This window comes from Tinamus guttatus, unplaced genomic scaffold (assembly GCF_059628265.1).
Source record: "Tinamus guttatus ecotype Peru unplaced genomic scaffold, ASM5962826v1 Tinamus_guttatus_pri_ptg000052l, whole genome shotgun sequence".
Classification (NCBI taxonomy): Eukaryota; Metazoa; Chordata; class Aves; order Tinamiformes; family Tinamidae; genus Tinamus; species Tinamus guttatus.
In genome coordinates this window covers 8,216,084-8,240,979 of record NW_028288586.1, presented here as the reverse complement: position 1 = coordinate 8,240,979, position 24,896 = coordinate 8,216,084, and the positions used below count along the sequence as shown (strand labels likewise).

General features: G+C 39.7%; 1 protein-coding gene across 5 annotated transcripts in view; it reads left to right on the top strand.

The window, feature by feature from the left end:
- Positions 1-24,896, top strand: part of PPP2R2C (protein phosphatase 2 regulatory subunit Bgamma) — a 174,489-nt gene that overhangs the window by 82,516 nt on the left and 67,077 nt on the right. Inside the window, exons 1-2 of one of the 5 annotated variants that reach the window (XM_088540021.1) lie at positions 5,175-5,306; positions 10,770-10,925. The exons of 2 other annotated variants lie outside the window; for them this stretch is intronic. In XM_088540021.1, the coding sequence (XP_088396147.1) occupies positions 10,913-10,925 (13 nt within the window). In that variant the 5' untranslated portion in view covers positions 5,175-5,306; positions 10,770-10,912. Of the gene's footprint in view, positions 1-5,155; positions 5,307-10,769; positions 10,926-24,896 lie in introns of those variants that run through there. 2 more of the 5 variants (XM_088540019.1, XM_088540020.1) reach the window with 2 other exon arrangements.

Below are 24,896 nucleotides of genomic sequence, written 5' to 3'. Positions count from 1 at the left end.
TTTTTTTTTTCTTCAAAACAGAGCAAGTAGGTGGAAGAATCTATGGATAAATGTTCTTCTAGTCCTGTGATGAGGTTGCTATAAAAACATAATGTTTCTAAAATTCTATTATTATATTTGAATATTCTACAACACCAATTTGCTTCCTAGTAACCAAGTTATCTGCAAAGTCCTCAGTCACCTTCTTCTCATGTCCAGTATGTCATATGCAAGCATTCTCCAAGTGTAGCTAATGCAAAATATTGAAAAAAATGTTATTTTGAACACACAGAACACAAAGGGCTGGCGACCAGGGTGAGAGAAGCAGTCTTGCTATTTGTGCCATGAAAGAAAGAAAGATGGTCTGAAAAGAGAAAAGCCTGAGGGGATGAATGCTTTTAGGTAGACCACCTAAAAAGATCCCCTGGGATTTATCCCAAGCAGTTGGGGAAGTCTAGGGAAGTTCTGTCTATGTCCAGCTCAGAAGTTTGGGCATTGGTAGGCATGCAGCTGAGTGAGCTACCGTGCTCACGCTGGACTTTCTTTGGGATTCTGTCTGTGGCATGTTCCATTTCCAAGCACGTGGTGCAAATTCTCCTAAACTCTATGAGGAGATTTCTAACTTTGAATGGAGAGTTAAACGTGTAAAGTTCTCTGAAGGTTTCAGGCGTATAAATGTAAATATTAATATCATTTCCTATCATACTTGATTTCTGTGACACAATTTGTGCTTTTAAGGAAAGGAAAGAAAAGAAGAAAAGGAGACAACAATTTCTGCAGCCTAAGGGTTGATAAGGGCTGATAAGATCTTTTCACAAAGATGCAGCTCTGAAAGAGCAGAGATCACCTGTCTATCCATGGCTGAAAATCCTTCCTGTGTATGGGATTTCAGAGCAAATGAACAGGTAGCACGTGCAGCCTCCGTGCTGCTCACTGTACAGCGCCTGGTGTCAGGCACTGGGCTGGGGAAGGGAACTAATGAACAAGTAATTTGCATCCATGGCTCTCCTTACTGATCTGCATATACCTTTGGCAATGCAACTCCTTGGCATATCTTGAAAACAGCAGTAAGGCTTCTTTAACCTCTCTGAATAAAATAAAATAAAATAAAATAAAATAAAATAAAATAATGCACAATCTCTGGTTGCGCGTTCTTGACTTCACCCTCCCGCCAGCCCCTGCTTTGCCCATTCCGGGGTGGTTCGGTGGACCACACTTAGGCAGATGTTGTGGACATCTGGTCTTGCTAAGATTGTTCTCTGAGCCTCTTTTAGCAGGTCGTACCCATAGCACAAGGAACAACTTCCCCAATAACTGACAAAGACTTCAGATTACAAAATTTAAGCAAATGTATCTTTGTTTTCATCTTCTTTAAGGAGCAGCTGGTGGCACCAGTGATGGTTTAGCCGTGGTGGCTTTTCTCTGGCGCGATGGTGGGGGGATGTATCTGTTACATGATGTGAGCAAGGGGAAGAGTTTGGATGAGAGAGAAGTAAATGCTGCCAACAAAATGAAACTATAAGACCAAAACTACTGGAGTAACCTATTGGAAATGTAGATTTTAAATCCTCTGCAATTTCAAAAATATCAAACTGCATCCTATCTGTTTTGTGACAGTTTCATTCATTACCCATTCTTCATTGCTGTTGTAGAATTTTTCCTTTGTGGTAAGGGTAATATTTTTAACCCTTTGGTTTTTCCCTTTCACATAGAAGAGGGTAGGCTAAGGGCCAACACAGCCAAGTGTGAAGCAGTTCTGCACTGAGCCCCCCACCTCAGGGTTTTCCCCTGCCGCTGTGATTATATTTGAGTAACTGTGGATGTCAGTACTGCTGCATGATTCTGTTTTCAATTTTTAATTAAAAAGTTCTCCTAGCCAGGGACCAGAACAATAGCATGGTTCTTATTCTCTCCCTCCCTCCCCCAATATGGTTTCTCTGTGAGTGAAATGCTATTAAAAGCAACAATTGTGCAGATGCCAAGTGGGAAGGCACAGAAAACATAGAATAAAGAAGGAGCCATTAATGTGTTTCAGAAGGAATAAATGTAAATTAATAAATCATTTTAAAAGATTTATTTCTGTTTCTCCTTTTTAAATCTCATTTTTCTCCCATAAAATAGCAGTAATTTTCTAACTAGGTGAAGAAGACTCTGAGTACAGTAACTACACTGAAAAGCTATTTTCTATCTACCCTATGCAGTGAATGTCTTCAAACCTGGGACTGATAAAGGAGTCCAGGCTTCATTTAGTCTGTTATTACAGCACAAAGTGAGACGCTGCACAGAATTTTCAGAGGGACACACATTTTTGTATACAGATAGATAAACACATTAGACATGTCTAGGTAGGCACAAAGGTAGGTATTTATGCCAAACATGGGAACCAGATAGGCATAAAGCCTGGATAAAAATACAGTGTTTAGTTTCGAGACACTGAACAGCATCCTTTAGTCAGCAGGAACTCTATATATGTTCTTTATCCATTATCACTGTGCCAGAGGACTAATGTGTTCTTCATAAAACCCGGGGTTGATGAGAAGATCTGAGCAGAAAAAGAAGATCTTTCCAAAATCAAAGTTGCAAGAATAGTTATTTCATTTGAAAGCTCTTCTCAAATTCACCTTCTCAATTTCACTGTCTCAAATTATGGGAATTTGCTCATCTGACTTAATTGTCTTGTAAAAATCATGCTAAATCCCATAACAGCTACAGAGCTTTTTTCATCATGGGAATCCAGTACTCATTGTTTGATGCCCTATGAGGAGAGGCTGAGGGAGCTGGGCCTGTTCAGCCTGGAGAAGAGAAGGCTGAGAGGGGACCTGATCAGTGTATATAAATACCTCAAGGGAGGCAGTGAGGAGGATGGTGCTGGCCTCTTTTCACTGGTGGCCACCGACAGAACTAGAGGTAATGGCCACAAACTGAAACACCAGAAGTTCCACAGGAACTTAAGGAAAAATTCCTTAACAGTGAGGATGACAGAGCCCTGGAACAGGCTGCCCAGAGAGGTTGTGGAGTCTCCTTCTCTGGAGATCTTCAAAACCCGCTTGGACGCAGTCCTGTGCCACGTGCTCTAGGTGACCCTGCGTGTGCAGGGGGATTGGACTAGATGATCTCTAGAGGTCCCATCCAATCTTAAGCATTCTATGATTCTATGGCATTTGCTTCTATAAGGAAGAACTATAACAGCTAATGTTCTTGTGGATATCCTAGATCAGTATTTGAAACCTGGGTATTGCAAGTATGACTGTTCAGCCAGAGCTTGATACTATAGCCACTATGTTCCCATTATTTATTTGGTAAGTATGCTCATGTTTTATAAAGTTTTTTTTTTTTTTTTACCAAACTATTTTTTTTCCGATGGATACTTCATCAGCAAGAATCAGCATTGCATCCAGGATCCTTTCTCAGTCTTCAGTCTGTAGCAAATTACAGTGGCCCATCTTCTGAAAAAAAACATGACTGTTGATTCAGAAGAACACCTTGAATCACTGGTATGAGTTTAACGGGATGCATCAGCAGTGTAAGAGGGCTGCGCTACCATTTTCACTCCCTGGAAAGTCTGATGAGTGTTTTGCAGTGCCATGCATGCTCTCTTACATGGCATTCACCTGCACTGGCTCAACCAGAGGAAAATCGACAAAAACATGCAGAAGCTGAGAGAGATGCTTGAAGAAGCTGAAGATGTAGAGGTCACCTGGTGTGAAGCTTCTAGGTATGCGCTTCTTTTTATCAACAAAATGACATAATACTTGAACTATTGATTTTCGATTGAGATGTATTGAATAGAGTGTATTTTTAATATTTACTGCTTTTAATATTTACTGCTTTCTTGTTGGTAGGAAATTAGAAGGGAGATGGAAAAAAATAAAACATTTGGGGCAGTTCATGTTGATGCATATTTTTTCCCCTTTTCTGCCTTCTCAATAAATGCTGCGGCATGGGACAATTTGGAAGTAGTCTAAAGAAAGCCACAGATTTGCATGTAAAAATTCCTTGGTATTTACTCATTTGAACCTGGCAAGGAGACAGCCAACACATTGCTCCATAACTAGCTCTAATTTATTCATGGTACCTGACCTGTGTTTCGTAAATCACATCATTCATGTATTTGATCATCATCCTCTCATCGTGTTTTGTGTTCTTGACCTGTCTTACTTCATATGTGGCAGAGACAGACTCTGTGTTCCCTTCGGATGGGTTTTGGTTTCTGTTTTCCTTCGTTTTAAAACTAACCAGATTGCAAATCTTACACATGAGTGGTGGAGTTCATTCTTGCTTTGCTGTTTGGATCATGAGCATCTGATGCGTGGCAGTTCTTTGCTTGCTCCAAGACTACTCTAGTAACTCCATGCTTTTCTGATTGCTTTTTGTCTCTTCCACCCCAAGGCACCGATGCGTGGGTGTTTCCTGAGTCATTAGTAGTTTTTTAAAATTCATTGAGAGTTATTTTTCTTTTATGCAAAAACAGAAGAATGTGGTAAAAAAGCAGCTACACTGAAACATAGTAATAGAAAGGCAAGTAGTTATTCAGGCTCAGTTTAAGGAGAAGAGAATTTGCTTTCTTTTTGTCTTTCTTTTAAACGCACTAAAGGGTTTGTTTGTTCTTTTCTCTGCACTCATCTTTACACTTTTCTTTACACCCATCTGCAAATCAAGTTCACTGCTAAACAGAGATGCTCTCTCTGCCTAACTTAAGAGTAGGCTTAAGAAATCCAACCCACACAATCTGTGTGCTTTCAGACTGCTTTGCTGATTGCAACCTGAATGTAATTTGGGCTCAGAGCAAGCACAGTGTGCCAAAAACGAGCTAATCCTGGGGATGGGTGGTAAATTGCTCAGTTTTGCCCACGCCTAGTCCTTTCAGGCCACATGAATGGGTCTGTGCTGAGGCTTTCTCCCTCAATATAATTCTGGAATTTGGGTGATCCAACCTCCTTATGTGGGATAGGGGTGTTGTAGTGTGAATGGTGGTTGAATTTACAAGCAAATGGAAAAAAAATCATGTAGATATAACACAAAGTGATCCAAAATAAGAAGCTGGAATATTAGATGTGGAGCTAGTTGACACACCATCTAGAAAACTAAGGGGTTCAGGGAGAAAATTAAATTACCTCTACTATATTTAACAGAAGTGGATCAATGGCTTTGTTTTGTTTTTGTTTTTGTTTGAAAGATACCACTTGCTGGCTGCAGAGTGGGTGGATTCAGCTTTCTTCTGGAGCCAGAGCAAATCGCCTGGAGGAGATCTTGCTTTCTGCTGGGTCCTGCAGACAACATGGAAGGCGAAAGCATCTATGAGGTTGATTCTGGAGATGGCCTTGGAGGTAAGGGTGTCTATGGCCTATTTTTGTTTTCACCCCAGATGCCTGCTTCAAGGGAGCCCTAATGACTATGGACTACAGAAGCCACAAAAAGCATATGTGATAAAGATGTCTACAGCTCATTGATTGTATCATGTCATTTTACAAGAAATGAATAAAGGTGTTTTTGAAAATGATTGTCTCACAGAGGAAATGGCATGCCTAGACAGTGCACATACTAAATGTTGTTATTTACAGTCTGAGATTTTCCAGAGATGATGCAGACCCTAAATTCTTGCAAATAAAAATAAAGGCATGTAGCCTTTTCTCTCTTAGTTTCTCTTCTTTTTCTGACTCTCACCTGCTGAGCAACTCTGTTGCACACACCATCTGTTTTGCTTTCTTTTTTTAAACTGGAGTATAGAAAACTGCATGACATGGTGCTGACTCTGTCTTCTGTACTAGCAGCACATCAACAGAGAGAGTTTTTTGTTTGAACCAAAAAAAAAAAAGAAAGAAAAGAAAATTCTTGTTCTGTTTCTCACTTAGCCAAAATACTATGGGTGTCCTTGGGCAAGTGGGCTAACTTCCCTGCTGTGGTTTATCATCTCCATAACGGGGTTAAGCGCTTCCCAGAGGAGGTAACATTACATATTTCTTGAGCAGGGGCTGCTCTTTGTGTATAGCACTGGGGACTTTGCTAGAGGTTTCACTTAGATGACACTGACTGTGCTGCTGTTTCTTTTTTCTATCCCTTTTTAAAATGCTTCTTTAACCCTGGCTCTTTTGAGATTAAATGGGCAAAGACCTGGTTTGTAGAGCTGCTTAGATCAGTTCACTTGTGAGTATGGATATCTAACTATGGGAAGGATGCTTGAATATATATGTAAGCTTCTGCTTGAATATATATTTTGTTGGTTGAGTATACTGTGCTTGTGTTGAGGTGCCCCCTTTTATGATTAATACTTTTTTGGGGCACCGTCTGTACTAGCAGTTCCACATACTAACTAACAAGTCCTTCTGTCTTAATAGTGAGTTTTCTTTCCATTAATGGGTTCTTTCAGTTACTCCTCTGTTGGGCTTACATGCAGATATGTATCCTTAAAATGTTTACTTTTTTGACCCTGCAAAAAATGGTGATTCAAGTTACTTTTAAAATTCCTGATAATACTGTGTATAAAATAATTATAATTTGTTGTAATACATTTAATGACAAATAAATATTTGTACTTGGCTAGTTGCCTTCTGCCAGGTGAAGGAAGGATGATAGAGGAGATGCCTTCTTTTTACTGACTTTCTGAGCATCCTTCTTGCCCTCTCCTAAGCAGTCCTTGACACACTGTAACTGGAGTCGTTGGCCTGGCCCATTATTGATCAACTACTTTTTCATTTTATATTCTGTCTCAAGCTACAATTTTGTCCTTATCACTGGGTCCTTCAGTCACCGAATCTCTGCTGTGATACTGCATCTTTGTTATTCTTTCCATGCCACTCTGAGCACAAGAAAGTTCTTTCAGAGCTGATGTCAAAGACAATTTTATATCCTAGCTCTCTGTTGTCTGACCTTTGTTGTTATAATAAATTGTTCCCCTTGATTTACATTTTCTAATTTGTGTAGGAAAGCAAGTGTGTGTGCATATGTCTGTTTGATTTGGGAACCTAAAATAAAGCCTCTCTCCTTCTGCCTCCCCCTGCCAAACCCACATTTCAACTGCCAGCCAGTGCTGAATTGTTATTTGTGTGGGTGAGTTACAGCACTCCTTAATGTTAGTAACAGGTCAGAAGGAATGTTACTTGTGAAGATCAAATAATTTGATACTGTAGAATTAAAAATTTAACTCATTTTTCTTTAGCTGAAAAAATAGCAGCTCCGTGGAGAGGGATTTGGGAGTCCTGGCTGACAAGAAGTTAACCATGAGGCAGCAATGTGCCCTCGTGGCCAAGAAGGCCGATGGGATCCTGGCCTGCAGCAGGAGGAGCGTTGCCAGCAGCTCGAGGGAGGGGATCCTGCCCCTCTGCTCAGCTCTGGTGAGGCCGCACCTGGAGTATGGGGTGCAGTTCTGGGCCCCCCAATACAAGAGGGACATTGAGCTTCTAGAGGGGGTCCAGTGCAGAGCAATGAACGTGATTAAGGGACTGCAGCATTTGTCATATGAGGAAAGACTAAGCGAGCTGGGCCTGTGAAATCTGGAGAAGAAAAGATTGAGAGGGGATCTGATCAATATGTACAAGTACCTGAGGGGTGATTGTAGGGAGGATGGGGCCAGGCTCTTCTCGGTGGTGGCCAGTGACAGGACAAGGGGTAATGGGTACAGACTAGATCTCCAGAGGCCCCTTCCAACCTTAACCATTCTGTGAATCTGCGAATATATACCACCAGCACATGAAGCAGTCAGCTGTGATGTTAGGAGATGCAGCTTTCTGAGTGTGTGGTAGATGCCTTTGCAACAGACCCAGAGGAATAGGAGCATTGGATTATTTCAAAGAGAATGAAAAATCCAAATTAAGAAAAACTAAAATAGAGCAACAAAGACTTGCTGCAGCAGACTGAAGAGTACAACTCTTCCTTGTTTGTAGTAAAATGTAAGCCTTAATTTATTGCACTGGGATTCCTGCATCCTAGGAAGCACAACATGGTGTGTTCCCTGTTGACTCTTTAGGTAAACAGACTATTTTTTTTTAGGTCAGTTACAATTTTTACTTATGTCAAATCCATCCGTCCTGTAAACATACACTCATGAGACCAACTCCCACTTCTTTCTGTAAAATGAAGACCCTAGAAAAATCTGGATGGGTCAAGTGATTTTTTGTGGAGTTTTTATGGTTTTTATGGGTTTGGATGGCCAGATTTAATGCATGTAGTGTTTTCCATTTGTTAGCTGTCACTGGATATTTTAGCACATAATAATCATGCTTCCAAGGGGCCTAGTTTTTAAGTGTATCTACATTTGCAGTCAGTGCATTTTAACACTACAGATCACTGGTCTTTTATTTCCTGCTGTTTTCAAGTGAGCTGTTTATTAGTGCCTTTTCACTCACCTGTCATAATGACCAGCATTGCAGTATAGCACATAGTTTTGCAGTATAGTAAATGTGGTATATTTTCCCCTTAGTTTTTATCCTTATCTAGAAATACATTTATAAACATAGTAAGGGGAGCAAAGAATGTGAGTTGTTCTTATCAGAGCATTTTATTGGATTGTATTCAAAATATATACAGAATCATAGAATCATAGAATGCTTAAGGTTGGAAGGGACCTCTAGAGGTCATCTAGTCCAACCCCCCTGCACATGCATATTGATGAAAAGTGCTGCTAATTTGTTATTGATACAGACATTAAAAATATAGTGGAAAGCATCCTGAAAGCATTATGAAATTGAAATCACTATAAGCACATTGCCCATATTTTTAAAGGAATGATTACTGTCTTTGGTCCAAAATTTCACATGGTGACTGGAATGTAGTGTGCTAGAGTTTATTAAAGGATTATCATTTTAAATATAAAAGTAGAAAACCTCAACAAATGTGTTCTACTGAAAGAACAAAGGTGTAACCTAGAACTATCTTGTGTAGTTACTTGCTGCAACTAGGTGCTTAGATGAGCTCTTCCTTTGGTAAGTCAGATGATCTAGTGATAAAGAAATATATTTGTTATTCAAGCACCACAGTCATCGATCATATCATTTAAAAAATGTTAACCATCTACAATTCCTAAGCCATAAAGTTGACAACAGTATTCAGTGACTAGAAATATTTTCTGTAGTGACCACTGAATTTCAGTACTTTTGCAAGAAATCCTGTGCAAGGTCTTGATTTTAGTAGTTATTGATTTCACATCCCAAGTACTTCAGATATATTCCTGTGCGCTTTCATTTAGGAATTTGATTAATAATTGCCCTTGTCTACCTGACACCTATCTTGTAAGGCAAACCATAAGGGATGAAATTTAATTTATCAGAGTCTGCATTTGTAAGGGAAGTGCAGTACAACAGATGGGAAGTGTACTTCACTTTGCTTATATAGAGAAGACTCTATATGTCCTTTTTTTTTTTTTTTTTTTTTTTTTTGCCTTTCACATATTTTATATTGATAATTTCTAATTACTTTTATCCAGTCTGTTCTGTTAGTGATATATACCAATCAGCTGCTGGTATATAGTATCATAGCTCTCATGCTTCTGGAAATGATGGACTTGAAATGGTACCCAGAGGCTCCATTTCTATGGCAAAACACTGTGATTTTGATTCAGAATCAATGTTCATTCAAAGTCCTGCTTTTAGTGGTACAAAACGTAGAAAGAAAACTCTCTCTCATGAGTAAGCTATGTGAAGGCACACACCTGAGTGACTAAGTTAAATAGATGGCTGCTGTCTGGTCTTGACTCACATAATGACAAATGCATTCATAAAAAGGTCTGCTTTGATACAGCACTTCATCTTGCTGTTTTTTTTTTTTCCAAAGGTCTGCAAATTCAAATATAAGCATGTGTAAATAAGCACTGAAATCTACCTGGCATGGGTAATACTTCTCTTATTCAGTACTTGCATTTATTTACTTTCCAATATATCTCACTCTACAAAACCAAAAAGCATTTGAAGAAAAGTAAAAGATGCAAATTGAAATGGAGAATATATTCCCCCAAGGATCTGTAAGGTTATTCTCTGTCATGCTGTATGGATTCAATAGTATTTTTGGCATGAGGAGTTGATATTTTGCTCTACTCTGTCTTGAATGTCAATGTTAATGTAAAATGAAGTTCCTTAACTTCACCTGCTTATGTTCTGAAGACAGAAGTATAGCTTGTTTCTCTGAAATAGAGCATTTTACTTGTTTGCTTGTGTGATTTTATTTCAATCTTTTGTTTGTTTATTTTGCTTTGTTAACAGATCCTACATTCCATTAAAAATGAGAGAGCACTTGGTTACAGATCCTGTAGACTGATATTCTGGGATCTGTTTTCAGTTTATTGACTGAAATAGTTAATGCTTCTTAAAACTTGTCCTCAACAGTCATTTCAGTTGAGCTTTCTTGATGAAGACTAAACTGATTAATCTGAGTTGATTCCCCTCAATAGCTATATGATGGGTTTCACACTAAAACATTTTCAAGGTGCTTACTCATTTTGATAACTTAAATTGGGACTGAACTAACAGCACCTCCCTGGTAATTGTAGAAATACTCTCTACTCTTGTAGGGTTAGGAGCATGAGAGAGGAAACTCTTGAGTCTCAGCTAATTACTTGCTGGTGGAAATGAGCAGAGAAGCTGGAGAGATCTGGGCTACAGCTTGTGACTTACTTTCTGGTCTTGTAAGCCTGAGAAAAGGAAAGTCCATTGAGGAAGTATTTTTCTGTTATTGAAAGCAACTGGGAAAACTGGGTGCCTGCATTGCTTACAGGGTCAACAGTTTTGTTCCTGATTGAAAAAAAAATCCTTAGATGAGGAAAATTTTCACCATTTTTTGTCTTGGATTTCTTTGTTTTTTAGGGAAAGCTATAAGGAGGCTTGTGCGCAAGGCGACTCTGGTGACATCTAGAATCCTCAGATTTCCTTGACTGAATCCATCTGGTTTTAGCCCTAAATATAGTAGACAAGCTGCACTGCTTGCACTGATAAATTATATCTTCCAAATGATAGACCAAGGTACAGTCATGTATACTAACCTTTTTTGATCTCGTTTTATTCTTAATTCTGTTGCTTTTTGACTAGTTGTGACAGCATGGTTTGTCCCAGTTGTTGTAGGCTATCTTTTCATTATCTGTCTCTTACTAAAAGCACTCAAAAAAAAAAAAAATTAAAAGAGACTTCTGGCCTGGCTCTGGCGTTTGATGTTGCCAGCTCCTTATAAGTTTGCAGCTTAGTGGGGAGGTTACTGCTCCTGAGGTTTACAAATTTGTCTTCAGTGGCAGGTATGCAGTAGGACTGTTGGCAGCACAACTTTATATGCTTTTATCACCTGTGAAAAAGAAACAATCTAAGCCAAAAATCAACCTCCTTTTTGACATATATTTTGCAACTTGTTTTGCATGCTCAGCAATCATAAAATGGAAACAGTATCTGTTCTAACAAAATGTAGGTTTTGACTATAAAGAGTTGTGTTAGCAAAAGGAAATAGATAATAATGCTTGATCAGTAATGTCTAAATGATATTTAATAATTAGGTTTCTTTATATTTGCTTTGGTATCTCATCAAACTGTGGGAATAAGCAAGCAATCTTGATGCCAACTGGCCTTTTTGAGGCTGGAATTTCTCTTTGCTTTTGTTTTAGATGGAAGTATCTTCTCTCTCTTACCCATGTCTCTTCTGAATGATAGGGAAGATAACTTCATTAATGTAGATCATTGCCAGTTTCAGTTTGTTTTTAAGAGCTGTGGCTTTGGTTTGCATGTTAACTGACTTTCTCTGGTATGTAATAGAATATATTCCTGTGCTTGGGTGATCCATGAGAGCTAAAATGTAAGACTGATGAAATATTTTATTATAGTCCTACCTGAGTGTGACATTGGCTAAGCATTAATCTGCTTGTACAGTTAATAAAATTTTGATTTGTAAATGGATTGGATATTAAATAGGATTTATATAAGACTTCAGGGCTTGCTTTGTTTTTTCCCCAAAATGGGGGTTGTGTCTTCTGAGTTTCTTCTTGTTGCATGTTGGGCTGCAGCTGTTCCCTGCCTCCACCTTCAAAGGTTGAGCTTTACCCTTCTCTTGCTGCTGTGCCCTCAGCTTCTACCTAGTGCAGAAAGTCCTCAGAGAGGCTGGGAGATCAGCTGGGCTCTGCAGTGCACAGCTGTGGCCTCCAACAGGCTGGTGGGTTTGGCTCGCTGTGAACGTCCATGTCCTTTAGTACCTATCATCTAAATGATAGCTACTCCTGTTCAGCTTGACCACAATTAAGAAGTCTCTAGGTCTCACATGAAGAATTTGGGATGCACAGGGCTCTCGGGCTGCTACCTGAAGACCTGGGTTGTGTTCTGTAGCCAAAGTACATTAGCTGTTAGGGAGATTACCTTTGGGGTTCAGCCTCGCAGAGTTGGTGTGCAGATGGTTATCCCTTTGAATGCAACTCTTTAAAAACGTATGTACTTGCGGGGAGGTTAATGAAAGGTTCTTGTAATTCTCCCATTTAATTAGTGTAATACAGTACGTAATTGAAGAATATGTCAGTGTTTTCAGTTGATAGTCACACATTTGGCACATGTATTTTTCCATAATGCAGTTTTTTTTGTCTGTGTTATTAGTGGAATGGGAAAATGAGTAGATCTTTGCTTTACTTTACATCTTTCTTTGCTGAATTATGATACCATCTATCATTATATACAGCTGGCTCGCAGTGGGTGTCAAATGGCTTATCTTCATTCTCCATCCCCAGAGTTTTGTGATAAGTTCTTTTATCTGTTGTTTGCAAAGACTTCAGCAGTTGGCAGGTCAAGGCACTTGGGTGAGGTAATTTCATTTTCTTTGTTCTAGGAAATTCAGGTATTACTTAATGGTATTCTTAGGTTATAAAGAATTGTCATGCTCCACTTTTTATTTGCAATCCTGAGGAAAAGTCTTATTACCAACAAAATAACTTTTGAGCAACAAAGTTCTTGAGATAGGATGGAGCTAGGACAACAGCAACAGCAAGCAGCCACACTGGAAATACCAGGGAGCTCACAAAGGAAGTTGTAGCTAACCTAGAATATCACAGAATCACAGAATGCTTAAGGTTGGAGGGGACCTCTAGAGGTCATCTAGTCCAACCCCCCTGCACACGCAGGGTCACCTAGAGCACGTGGCACAGGACTGCGTCCAAGCGGGTTTGGAAGATCTCCAGAGAAGGAGACTCCACAACCTCTCTGGGCAGCCCGTTCCAGGGCTCTGTCACCCTCACAGTGAAGTTCTTCCTCATATGGAGATTAAACTTCCTATGTTTCAACTTGCACCCATTACCCCTTGTCCTGTCGCTGGCCACTACTGAGAAGAGCCTGGCCTTATCCCCCCTACAGTCACTCCTCAGGTACTTGAACATGTTGACCAAATCTCCTCTCAGCCTTCTCTTCCCTAGGCTAAACAGGCCCAGCTCGCTTAGTCTTTCCTCATACGATAGATGCTCCAGTCCCTTAATCACCTTCATTGCTCTGCGCTGGACCCTCTCTGGAAGCTCCAGGCTCTCTTTAACAACACACCTCACTAAAAGTAGGGCTTCTGTGAGATGACACGTGTCTGGTAATACAGACAGGTCTGTAGCAGTGGTAAAATGCTGAAGATCTAGTTTTAAAGTCCTGCTAAGGAAGATATATAGTTAAGTAACTGCAGAATTTGGATATAATTGAGACCTAGGGATATTTTTAATCTGAAATGAGAAAATATGTATGAAAGGCAAATATCCAAAAGTTAGGAATTTTAAAAAATTTGCCCATGTTATTTGCATGTCCTTTGCTAATGTATTTAATTATATGTGTGTTTGCAAACTATTTTTTCTTTTGTTCCATAGTCCTTCAGTGAGGGAGTAAAGTAGAACTTTGAATTTGTTGTAATGAATTCTTGTAATGAATTGTTGTGATGAATAATTGAACTTGTTGTAATGATTTTAATTCTTATATCTCATCAATTTGAGAGTTTGACCACCATAAGTTTCTTTTAGTTTAAAGGTTTTCATATGTAAACTGGAAGCTTGTAGTGACATTCATGATGCCCCAGCTAGATACTAGTTGGGGAACAGCAGTGTTGTATGTATAGCAAATAATTATGTAGGTAACATGCTACAGTCAAGGAGGTCAGTCTGGGCCATGTGTAAAAAGCTGTCCCTATAGTCAACAGACTCCCAGAGGTCTCCCTAACAAATGGACTAAAGGGAATTACCGCATTGATGCTTTGGGAAATGTGGTGGGAAACAAGGGGCAAAGAAGTAACCAGCACAGCTTTAAATCTCATTGAAATTCCTGGCTAGAGCACGAAGTTGGCACAATGGAGGGATTCAGAATGAGACTTCAGTTGTTCACAGCAACAGGCAGGCAGAAGGCAGTTGTTATTTTCCCTGCTCTATATGAGAAATGCGTACGATGTCTATAGCAGAAGTACAGCATGATGTTCGATGTTGTAGGGGTTCTTTATCACACTGCATTCCCACCTAAAAACGTAGCCAACGTGGCTGGCAGTTGAAGCGATGGCTTCAGCAGCAGTGTACTGATAGGAGCTCAGCTGTACCTTCCGCACGGTAGCACCGGCGAACACTTGCCCATGGTGCTGCCATTGAGCCGCACGCTGGGTATTTCTGCCACGCTGGCATGTCGGCACAGCGGGGTCCTGTACGGGGACATCACCGGGGACAGGATGATCAGTAACCGTGTCCCTCACAGTGCGGGGTTATCAGCATCCCTCAGGAGCAGATCACTTCCTGGCCTTCCCTCATTGTTCTTTCAAGCGATATTTTCATGTTTACATGTTGCAGAGGTGCTGCTAATGAGACCAGACTAACAATTTGTGTTTTTAGCAGTTTATACTTCTGTGCTGTTCCCTTGCTATAACATTAAGAGTGACATTCTGTGAATTTCCTTGAGAAAATAGATAATTCTTACATTTGATGAAAACAGAAAAAAGCTTTTATTCAGTGTTATTAGTTCTTTGTTTTTAACATTTTCTTATTTTCTATTTTGGGTTTTATTTCTTTGCCTATTTGCGTAATGAAATTATTAACTAGTTTACAGTGGGACAATTAATTAATAAAGCAATTAATAAAGATTAATTTAAATTGCGGTTTAAAAACTGTCTTCTGCTACTGGGTAGATGGATGGAAGTCCATCACGTAACGCTCTTCAAGCTCTTAAATAAAATGCAAGCAAAAATTGAAAAGTGTCAATAACTTTTAATAGCTGGTGTGGTAACTTCTATGTAGGAATCTAAACAGCTAAGCTGGTTTCTGTCTTCAAAAGTTGTGTAAAGTCTTTATGTGCTAATGGGTAACAGATATTCTGATGATCTAACTCAGAGTAAAATCTGAAAAATAAGCATTTGCTATTGTTTGATTTAATAATTATTGTTAACCCCCCATATAACTAGCTACATTTCACAAACTTACCTGCTTTTATCACTGTAATATAGATAACTTGCTTTAATAATCTGAGTTAATATATTGCTACTTCATTGCTGGTCAATGGGGATATGTTTCTTTAATAATTAATACAATGATTCAGAGTGTAAAGCATTCGGCATTATGTGTGTAATACAAAAAAAAAACATAATGAATGAACAGACAGCACAAAACAAAAACAGAATAAAATCTCCCAAATGTCCCCCCCAACCTAAAATTAGCAAACCTCAGAACAGCTGTTCCCTGAAACACCAATACAAAAAAAACCAAAGCAATACATCTTTGCACAGCCTAAAACAGGTCTGATTCTGGATGTGAATGTTCACTGTCACCTGATCAGCACTTCCTAATGATATCAGAATATTTTACTAGAGAAAAAAAGAAATTCAAACCCCTCAAGCCCTTAGGGTGTATTAAAGGTGATCTGCATTCATTGTGAAATTTAATTAGGGACTGAGAATATGTTTATCCAGGTTTTACCCATTATATTTTATGACTGACGAAATTGAAAACAAGTATCCCATCTCTAAAGTAGCTGCTTTTGATAGCAGATTGCTTAGTAAAAAGGCAATTATGAGTAAGTAATTAGGATGTGCATGTATTTATTATTCCTTGTTGTTTCCCAGCATTTGCACCAAACCTTTAACATAAATAAATTACTGTATAAGCTCACAATATCTAGTTATTCTTGTATGTTTAACATGTGTTTTAAATAATTTTTGTGCTGCTTCTTCTGTAGTAAAAGTAAATTAGGATGTTGAGTAACTGAGTAAAAAGTAGGAGCCCTAGGGGTACTGGATTACAAATTGGAGGAGCTAATTCACATTGTTTCATATAGCAATTAATTACAATTTGAGCATAAAACTTGTTAACAAAAACTTGCCTTTTGCTTATAGAGTCCCAAGTTCAAGAGTGGCTCTTTTTTTACTCAGGCTACTGCACTGCTTTTCCTTTTCTCCCAAGGACCCTTATTTTTCCGCTAGGCCGGGTGCAGTCCCATGACAGTAGTCAGGTACCAGCTGGATCTCCTTGCAGCATCCCCTGCCGGCTTCTTTATGATACAGCTTTGGCACTAGTATTTGCTGAAACGACACTGTTCCCAGGACATTCTCATTGCACTCAAGCTGTTACAACACCTGGTATCAGCATGTGGAAGAACAGAAAAAGAAAGCAAAGGTTTGAGGGCGAGCAGAAATCCGGAGACTCTCACTGCACCGAGCACGGTGCCTCCTGGCTGCTTTGTTTCCGCCACAGTTGCAGCACAAGGGAAGCTCAGCGTGGTTATTGATATCCCTTGGGTATTGCAAATCCTTATTTTACTTTCTTATCTGTTGTTTAATTCTTAATCATTTGTAATAAAATATTCAGCTATCTAGTCCACTGAACAATACTTAACTGATCTGCTTTCCCAACAACAACGAGCGAAACCAGCCCCAACCCTTTTCCTCATGTGCAGATGTCCCGGTTGCATTGCTCACTGAACATTTTTAGCAGATTGTTCAGTTTGGGATGGTATATTGGATTTTAATCCAGCTTGCACAAAACCAATTGATAAATAAATTTGTTATCTAGGAAAATGAGTGTCATTTTTAATAGCTTGGCAAACTGCTGTGTTGTGAACGGCTTTTATCAAATCTTTAATAGGCATGGTCCTCTCAAGGAAGCAGATATAAGGCAGGGAAATAAACGACTACAGTGGAGACTGAGTTTGATTAAAATGTTTTGGTAAAAAATCCTTAATTATTTTAAAGAAAGCCACAGTGGGGTCTTTTCTACTGGGCTGAGAAGAAACTGGGAAGTTTTCATATTGCATTTGAATGTGCGATGTGAAATGAATTAGTTATTAGCTATATCTCCTTGGGGCATCTGCGCTATAAATAGCTGCTCCAAATCTCTTGCTTTATTCTGCTATGCCCTGTGGTGTCAAGTTGAAGACTAGCGTAGAAGTGTCTCCAATCAGGTGGACTCTGTAGCCAGGCATACAATATAGATGTGGCTGTTGGAGGCACTATTTTTGTAGCACAGAAGCAAAAAAAGGACAGTGTAATTCACAGATCCCTAACTTTTCAGAGCTTTAAGGAAGAAAAAGTAAAACTCCTGTTGTTCTTATCACCTGTAATTATTATGTGGGAATAGCAGAAAAAAGGAATCTAAGTTTGTTCATTTAATAAGATCCACAGTACCGCCAAGAGGGAGGGAAAGTGTATTTCGTTAAGGCTGTGAAACCAGACATCAGCCATATTCGTTTTTTGTTTTGTTTTAATATCAAAATACAAGTGAATTAGGGTCATAAGTTATTTTGGACACACTTTGGACTTTCCAGACAAGAGTTGAACTCCAGGCTCCTGAGGAAGTAATCCCTACAAGGAACCGAGAAGTTTTTCCTCATGTTGTTATTCATAAAAGCAGTCTTCATTCTGAAAGTGATAACTAGAACATGAGTTCTTATCATGACTTTTTGATTATTTCTTGATTTTTACGCCTTTCAGGAGTACTTATACTTCTTGTTTATAGTAAATTGACTACAGTGTGGAAGAATACTTTGGCAGTACAGGAAGGATACTTGGGCAAGGATATTTTGAGGTGAAGGACCTTTTGGCAAACCCTGCCATCCAGCTTGCTTATTTCTCTCTGGAGTGGATGGAGAGAAGCTATCTGAGCACTGCCCACGGAGCCAAGCGCTGCCTCTCACAGCAGCCTGTCTGCTGTTAGTGTCCTTGGAGAGCTGTGAACTCCTCAAGGGACTCTGTACGTAAAGGCACTAGTGGCAGCCTTGCCATCCAGGTTGGGTAGCAGCTTCCTGCTCCCCTTCACACAAAGCCAAGTACAAAAAGGTGACTTGGTGAGTTGGTTGTGCAGTGAAGAGGGGAGAGTGCGAGGAGACAGCCCTGCAAGGCCAGGGCCTGCCTTGCCTCCTTGCTGTATCCTGGAAGCTTGGGGCTTCCAGGACTGCGCCGGCCTCAATAGCAGGTCAATACTCTGTCCTCTTCAGTGCCGATAGCGACTGGATCAGGTTTTAAAGGGTTGGTAGTTGCCTAGATGCACTGCTTGGCCAATGGCTCCTAGGATCCATCAGTGCTTGTGTTCTAAAACACAACGTTATTGGTGTGTGGGTGTATGCAAGTCATAAGAAGGTGACCCCCACCTGAGTTACTGTGAGAGGCAGAGGTGTATCCAAATTCTCTTGAATGCACAGAGCTGTGCTGAATGCACAGGTCGTGAGCTATTAGGTGTGTTGAGACATGTAGATGTGTGATCCCTCAGACAGTGCTGGGCTCTTTGTGGAGCTGTTTGGGTATGATTTGTTCAGTGATGCTGTGGAAGCTGGGGGGGAAATGGGGGCAAGGAGGAGAGGGCCCCCCTTTCAGCACACTTGTCCAGTGTTGAAAGCACTTGTGAACTGAGAGAGTTTGGACTCCAGCTTAGCCAGTGCAGGACTCGAAGGCACTAGCCCCAACTTCACTTTCTACAAGGTGAGAAGCAAAGCTGCACTGGGGACTTCAGCATCTTAAGCTGGGCCACACTGAGTACTGATGGAGATCCAGCAGTATGGCAGCAGCGCGATGACCCTTAACTATATTCCAGATCAAACCCTACCAAAACTTAAATGCCAGCTGGGCTGTCACTCAGGCTGCTCTGTGCCCTGGTCTCCCTGGAGAATGGCACTTTGTGACATGAGAGCATTTCTTTCTGTATCAGTAACCTGAGATTGAAATTACTACTGCACAGCCGGGACCTAAGAAGAGAATAGAAAAGGCGAATGAAGACCTGGAGTAATTAGCAGCAATGTGGCTTTGTTACTGTGTGTTCCTTATAGTGAGCAATACTTGTTCACTTGGGTCATTTGGTTCATTCAGTTGCATTAATAAAACTGCGTAAGGCAAAATGCTACATCCCTTTACAATTCCTGCAAATGTGCAACTGGAGTGAAAAATAGAAAATATAGTGTTACAACATATTAAACGTTTTCCTGTAGGCTTTTTTTTTTTTTTAACTTGCTTGAGCATTCTTACATTGTGCCTTGGAGGGATATATTATAAATACAATTATTATTATCCTTTATGCCAGAATGACATTGACATTGGTCCAGATTCTCATGTGAAGTGAATAGCATAGCTCCATTAAAGTAAAAAGACAGATTTGGTACCTTCTGTTTAAGTTGTCAAGGTTGACTGAATTCTCAGTTAATTCAAAATCCTGTTTTATAGCCTCTATTACATAGGTTCCTGCCTCTTCCTTGAAATTTCTCCTGGAGTGACACAGAGTGTAACCATAAATGTTGTGGCTTTTTGCAAAGCTTTTAGTATTTTATTTTATTTTATTTTTATTTTATTTTATGTGGCTTTGTTTTGTTCTTTTAAAATTAAGAATCATTGCTGCTTTGTAGGGCAGCAGAAGGATACTTATACTCCTTTTGCTTGTAATGTAAATCTTTAGGACTAGACTGAAAAACAGACAATTCAATTTTAAAATGCAAACAGAGTCCTTATTTTCCGTGGCTGGCAAACTTTCCCTTTTATCCCTCAGCCAACTTTTATCCAGCCCACTGGTTCTCCCCCTCTGTGTAATGCTTGCTAACTTTCACAGATTAATTTTTTATGAGAGTTACTATTAAAATGACTTTGGAGGTCCACATAAATTACCACCACAGCTTTCTGTGGCTCTTTGTTGTTGTGAAGCATTTGCCCCTATTGCTCCAATAAAGCCTGTCTCCTCTAAACCAGTACTGAGTGCTTTTCTAATCTGTGCATTACGGAACTCCAGATTGATTCTTTTAATGAAGTAAAATGTTAAGCACATGTTCTGCAAATTTGAACTGCAGCGGCGGGGAGAGGGAAGCTGAGATATGTAGATTCTGCATTTATGGGGGTATCACATTTTTGTGGAATAAATTAAGCTGCGTGTGCCTGCCCAGAGCAGCCTGGAGCTGCTGCTGGCAGAGAAATGCCCTTCTGCGGCTCCTCGTGTGCCTCGTGTGCAGGGCAGCCATTTCTGCCCCTTCTTCCTTTCGTTCTCACCGGAAGCAGGAAAATGGACAGGAGCTACTTCTTTTTGTAGGTTTCTAGGCTCAAGTTCTAGATAGTCTGACCAGGGAATTTATACTCATAGAGGAGGATGGAAAAAGAGATACCGAATGAGCAGTTATGATCGGTGCATGTTTCACTTTTTGAGGCCAACAGGAAAACCCCATGGATTTGCAGTGCCCCAGTGTCTTGCCAAAAGTTAATGGGATCCAGGCCCCAGATCTGATCGAAACCAGTAAGACTAGAAAGTGCAGCATTACAGAACAATATTCTCCATGCAGATTTATTGCCGCGAACATAGCGTAACGCTCCTTTACAGAAGTTACCCTGCAGGGATTTTGGATGGCAGGGTTGGGCTGGATGACCCTGAAGGTCTTTTCCAACCATAATAATTCTGTGATTCTAGGGGTTGTTTTAATGAGCTGGTCTGAACATGGCAGAGGCCGGGGAATTCCTGTAGGATGGAGCTGTGGATCCGAGCAACACAGCTCTGCAACCTCAACAGAGCGGCTTTAGGCCTACCTAAGTAAAGAGCTTTGGGCAGTGATGGCTCGGGGATAGTCAGGGCTCAAAGGTGGAAGGTGGATTAAACTTTATGACAGGCTTGAGAGCTTCTAGCCTATGGGCAGGATGTGGGTTGCAATTTCACTTCAGCCCTCCTTGCCCCGTTTTCTCCTTCCCCGGCGGTGATGGATAACATGAAAGCTCCGATTAATGCGAGGCCCACAGGGGGTGTGTGGAAATGCTGCACAGTCCTGCTGTGGTGTCTAAGGTGATTTCTACATTTGATTCAAGGATAAGTGTCTTTCACATTTTTAGAGTTGGTAAGTCATATATAATTAACACATGCACACAGACACACACACAGAGGCACATACACCCACATACATATCTCTGTTCCCTTTGCCCTGTGCAAAGCTAAGCCTGAAATGCTGAATTGTATTTCTGTGTTCGATGTCTAGTTCCTTCTGCATCCTGTTACCTTTTTATATATGAAGGTGTTCTATATAGGAGACATGACTCCTACTGAAGTTTTTAAAAATGCTGTGGATGATTAGATTCTGATTTGTTGCAATTTGCTTTTAAGGGGCTAGCTCTTATGCTAGGGAGAGCTGATTTGGGGCCAAATTTGACAAGTGTTTTTAGCATCCAAGAACCTCATAATTTGTTTGCATTTCACTTTTGTGGTGCCAGACTGAGCCTCTCATTTTACCAGCATAGTGCCAAAGCATTGGAGTTTATTTAAGGATTTTCCAACATTTATGATTGGTAGGTAGCGCATGTATAGGTACGAAGGTTAATTAAATCAAGTGGTGAAGTTTGTAGAACAGGGAATGCTTCATTAAGCCCTGTGTGAATTAACATGTACAATCTGTTCACAATACCCTAAGTGCCATTCACTGAGACAGTGTAATTACAGCTTACACACAGTTTCATTAGTTTGTGTTTCTTCTACTGTGGTTGACATATATGTTGTCTTCGCTGAAACCTTGGAATAGAGGAGGGACTGCTCGCTGGTGGGCATCTGAGCATACTGACATTTAGCAAATCATTTTTCCTTTGGGTTCTAAAATGCCTGATCCCAGCTGTAATTAAGCTTGTAATTCATAAGCTGACACTTTTTTCTTTTTTTTTTTTTCTTGAATTCCAGATCTAGCTGAAGACTCTGGCTCTTCTTTTGCATATACTTTGAACACATATGGACAATATAAGTATCTTTCCCCACAGCTACTCTTTCTATCTGGATTATTTTTTATTTAAACTCCCTGATTTATTTTTCAGGGCAGTATAAAGAGAAGATAAATATATCCTGAGAATATAAGCAACCAACTTTCTCTAATGAGCATGGTGTTTAGGCAACTATAAAATCTAGGTAGCTTGGAGGTACTAGGACTTCAGTAAAATTAGAACAGTGAATGTACAGCAATAGGCTAGAGTGGTGTTCAGGCAGTTCAGGCAAACTTGCATTTCTTTTGCTCTTTTTGGCTGCAGAAGCTGCACTTGTGATCACTGTGATTCAAATAGCACATGCAAAGATACAAACCCTGGGAAGACTTATGAACATACTTAATGATGCCCTTGTGATAGGTCTCATGGGCCTGTTCAGGTGAGAGAAATTAAAGATGAGAAAGCACTCGAAGCTCAGGTCTGGAGACAGGAAAGCAATATTAATGAGGGTAATAAAGAGAATAGCAAGGAGGAATGAATGATGAGCTTTATTACAAGGACTTGTCTGTATATGATTTCTTTATATCAAAAAACCCTGCAGAAATGGTGTTCCTCAGCGAAGTTCCTAGGCTGTTGCAAGGCCAGCACGTAGCATATATGCAACAGAGATAGCAGCAAAACTGACTTTCATTGTTCATTGTCCTCTCATTGTCCTATTAATGTCTTGACATATCTTTAAAAGGTAACGTTTCTAACTGCTATATTAAGAGAATACGCTTATATCCATGCCATGTAAAATCCCAGGCCTGCCAAACAAATGACAGGTGCCAGAGTGCTGGTGGTCGACTGCCACGCTGGCATCACTGCAGCAGTCTGCAAAGTACCGAGCAGCTTGAGGCCTGTTCTAGAACTGATTTAAATGTGCCTTTTGTTATCTGTTTTTTTGTTTTGTTTTGTTTTTTTAATCCTATAAGGTTTCATTAAGATATTTCACAGAAGCTTCCTACTTAAAGTTTCTTATGCCATGAATTATAGTGTTCTATTTTGAGACTATGTTCTAAGTAAATATACGTGCTCTTTAGGTTTTTGATAATTTGTTCTTATTTTCTGATTTTTAGCGAGCTCCAGCATCAAAAATTTCACATAAGGCCAATCCATAGAAACAAATTAGCAATTGAATGTGTACAGATTAAGTTATACACTGACTGAAGTTATATCTGATCAGTATCTAAACTATTACACAGATCTGAGCTGATGCATCTTCAGAAATCACTATCTGACAGAAACATCCTAAATCATTTGGCAGTGTTTCAGGAGCAGCATGTTTTGGTGCAGAATTTCCCACCTTTGCACATAATGAAGAATAATAGGGAAGCAGACCAGAGGATAAGGGAACTAAAACATAGTGAATTTGCACTATATAAGTCCCCGGAATGACTCCCAATGCTACTGCAGAACAGCCTGGTAGGCAGACTGTGAGGAGGAGAAATTAAAGCATGACAGCTCTGATCATAGGATCTGGTGTTTTGTGGATTTGTGCCTGTTAGCTATAGATGACATGTAGGAGCTTTTTAAATATAATTGTTTTATTTTTGGCCTCTGAAGACTACTTTGCACTGACCCAAATGGAAGACAGCCTCAATTTAACCTACATCACTACTAAAATCAGTGAGTTGTGCCTTCTCAAAATAAATGGTGTGGTGTTACTTATTCACTTCAGTGCCACAAAAGTGCATGATGCCGTATAGATGTTTAAAATGAACTTGCCACCAGCATCTTACACCTTAGACGAAACACAGCAAGAGGTGACAAACAAAATGCTCATAAGTACAGGAAGCATGAAGGTTACAGTGGCAAAAGCTCATGGAAAAGCTTTCATATACACATAAAAGCTTTCACTTATGCCTCACGTATGTTTTCTCACTGCATGTTGCCTATGTGTCTTGCTGGTTATTTGATTTTTGGTTTTGCTAATGTATGCTACTCAAAGACTTTGGCCCTGAGATTGCTCCCCTGGAAGTCCCTGGCAGAAACTCCTAGTGATTTAAACAGTATTAGATCAATCTCAGTAATCAAAGACTGTTGGGATGTGGTGGTGGTGAGGCTGTCACTTTAAACTTCTTTTAAATGTGAGCATTTTGCTAGAAATGAAGAATGAATCTCTCTGAAAGTCTTGCTGGCCATGTAGTAGATGCATGTTTCATCATAGCTTCACAATGTCAAAAAGCTTTACTCTTTTTCCACTGTTAGCATCCTCTTTACCTATAAGCACATATAACCTTTCTGGTGTTTTCCACAGTACTGAGACGATTGTTGTGAGGATATGGGATTAATTTTCTTTAATCTTTTGGTTCTAATTAGTGTAACTTCTGTAGTAATTGGTTTAACTGGATATGCACATAAATGCATACATCTCACTTGAATCCTCTCTGTCTCAGAGATACTTGGTGGTACTGAGTCTTCTCAAGTTAAGTATTTATTTTGTAGAACATTGTCATTATCAGATTTTAAAATTATGCTTTTTTATTTCATGAGGTTTACTCTTAAATCATAATAAAATTTCCAAAAGATTTTGCTTGCATAAATTCTTGTTTTATCATATGTCTGTTCACTTTTATCCTTCTTTTCTGTTTCAGCCATATGTTTGACAATGTTATCATTTCTTCTGGCAGTCTGCAATGCATTCTGATTTTAGAAGTAAAGAAGTAAAAAATCCTTATAATAATGTGTTCTGTACTGACAGAATTTATTCTCAAATGTGTAGGGCAAGCAGGGCAAATGTGTATGTTCCATCCTGTAAAATGTGGAGAGTGGAACAGATTTCTCTGAGATATATGTAACAGTAG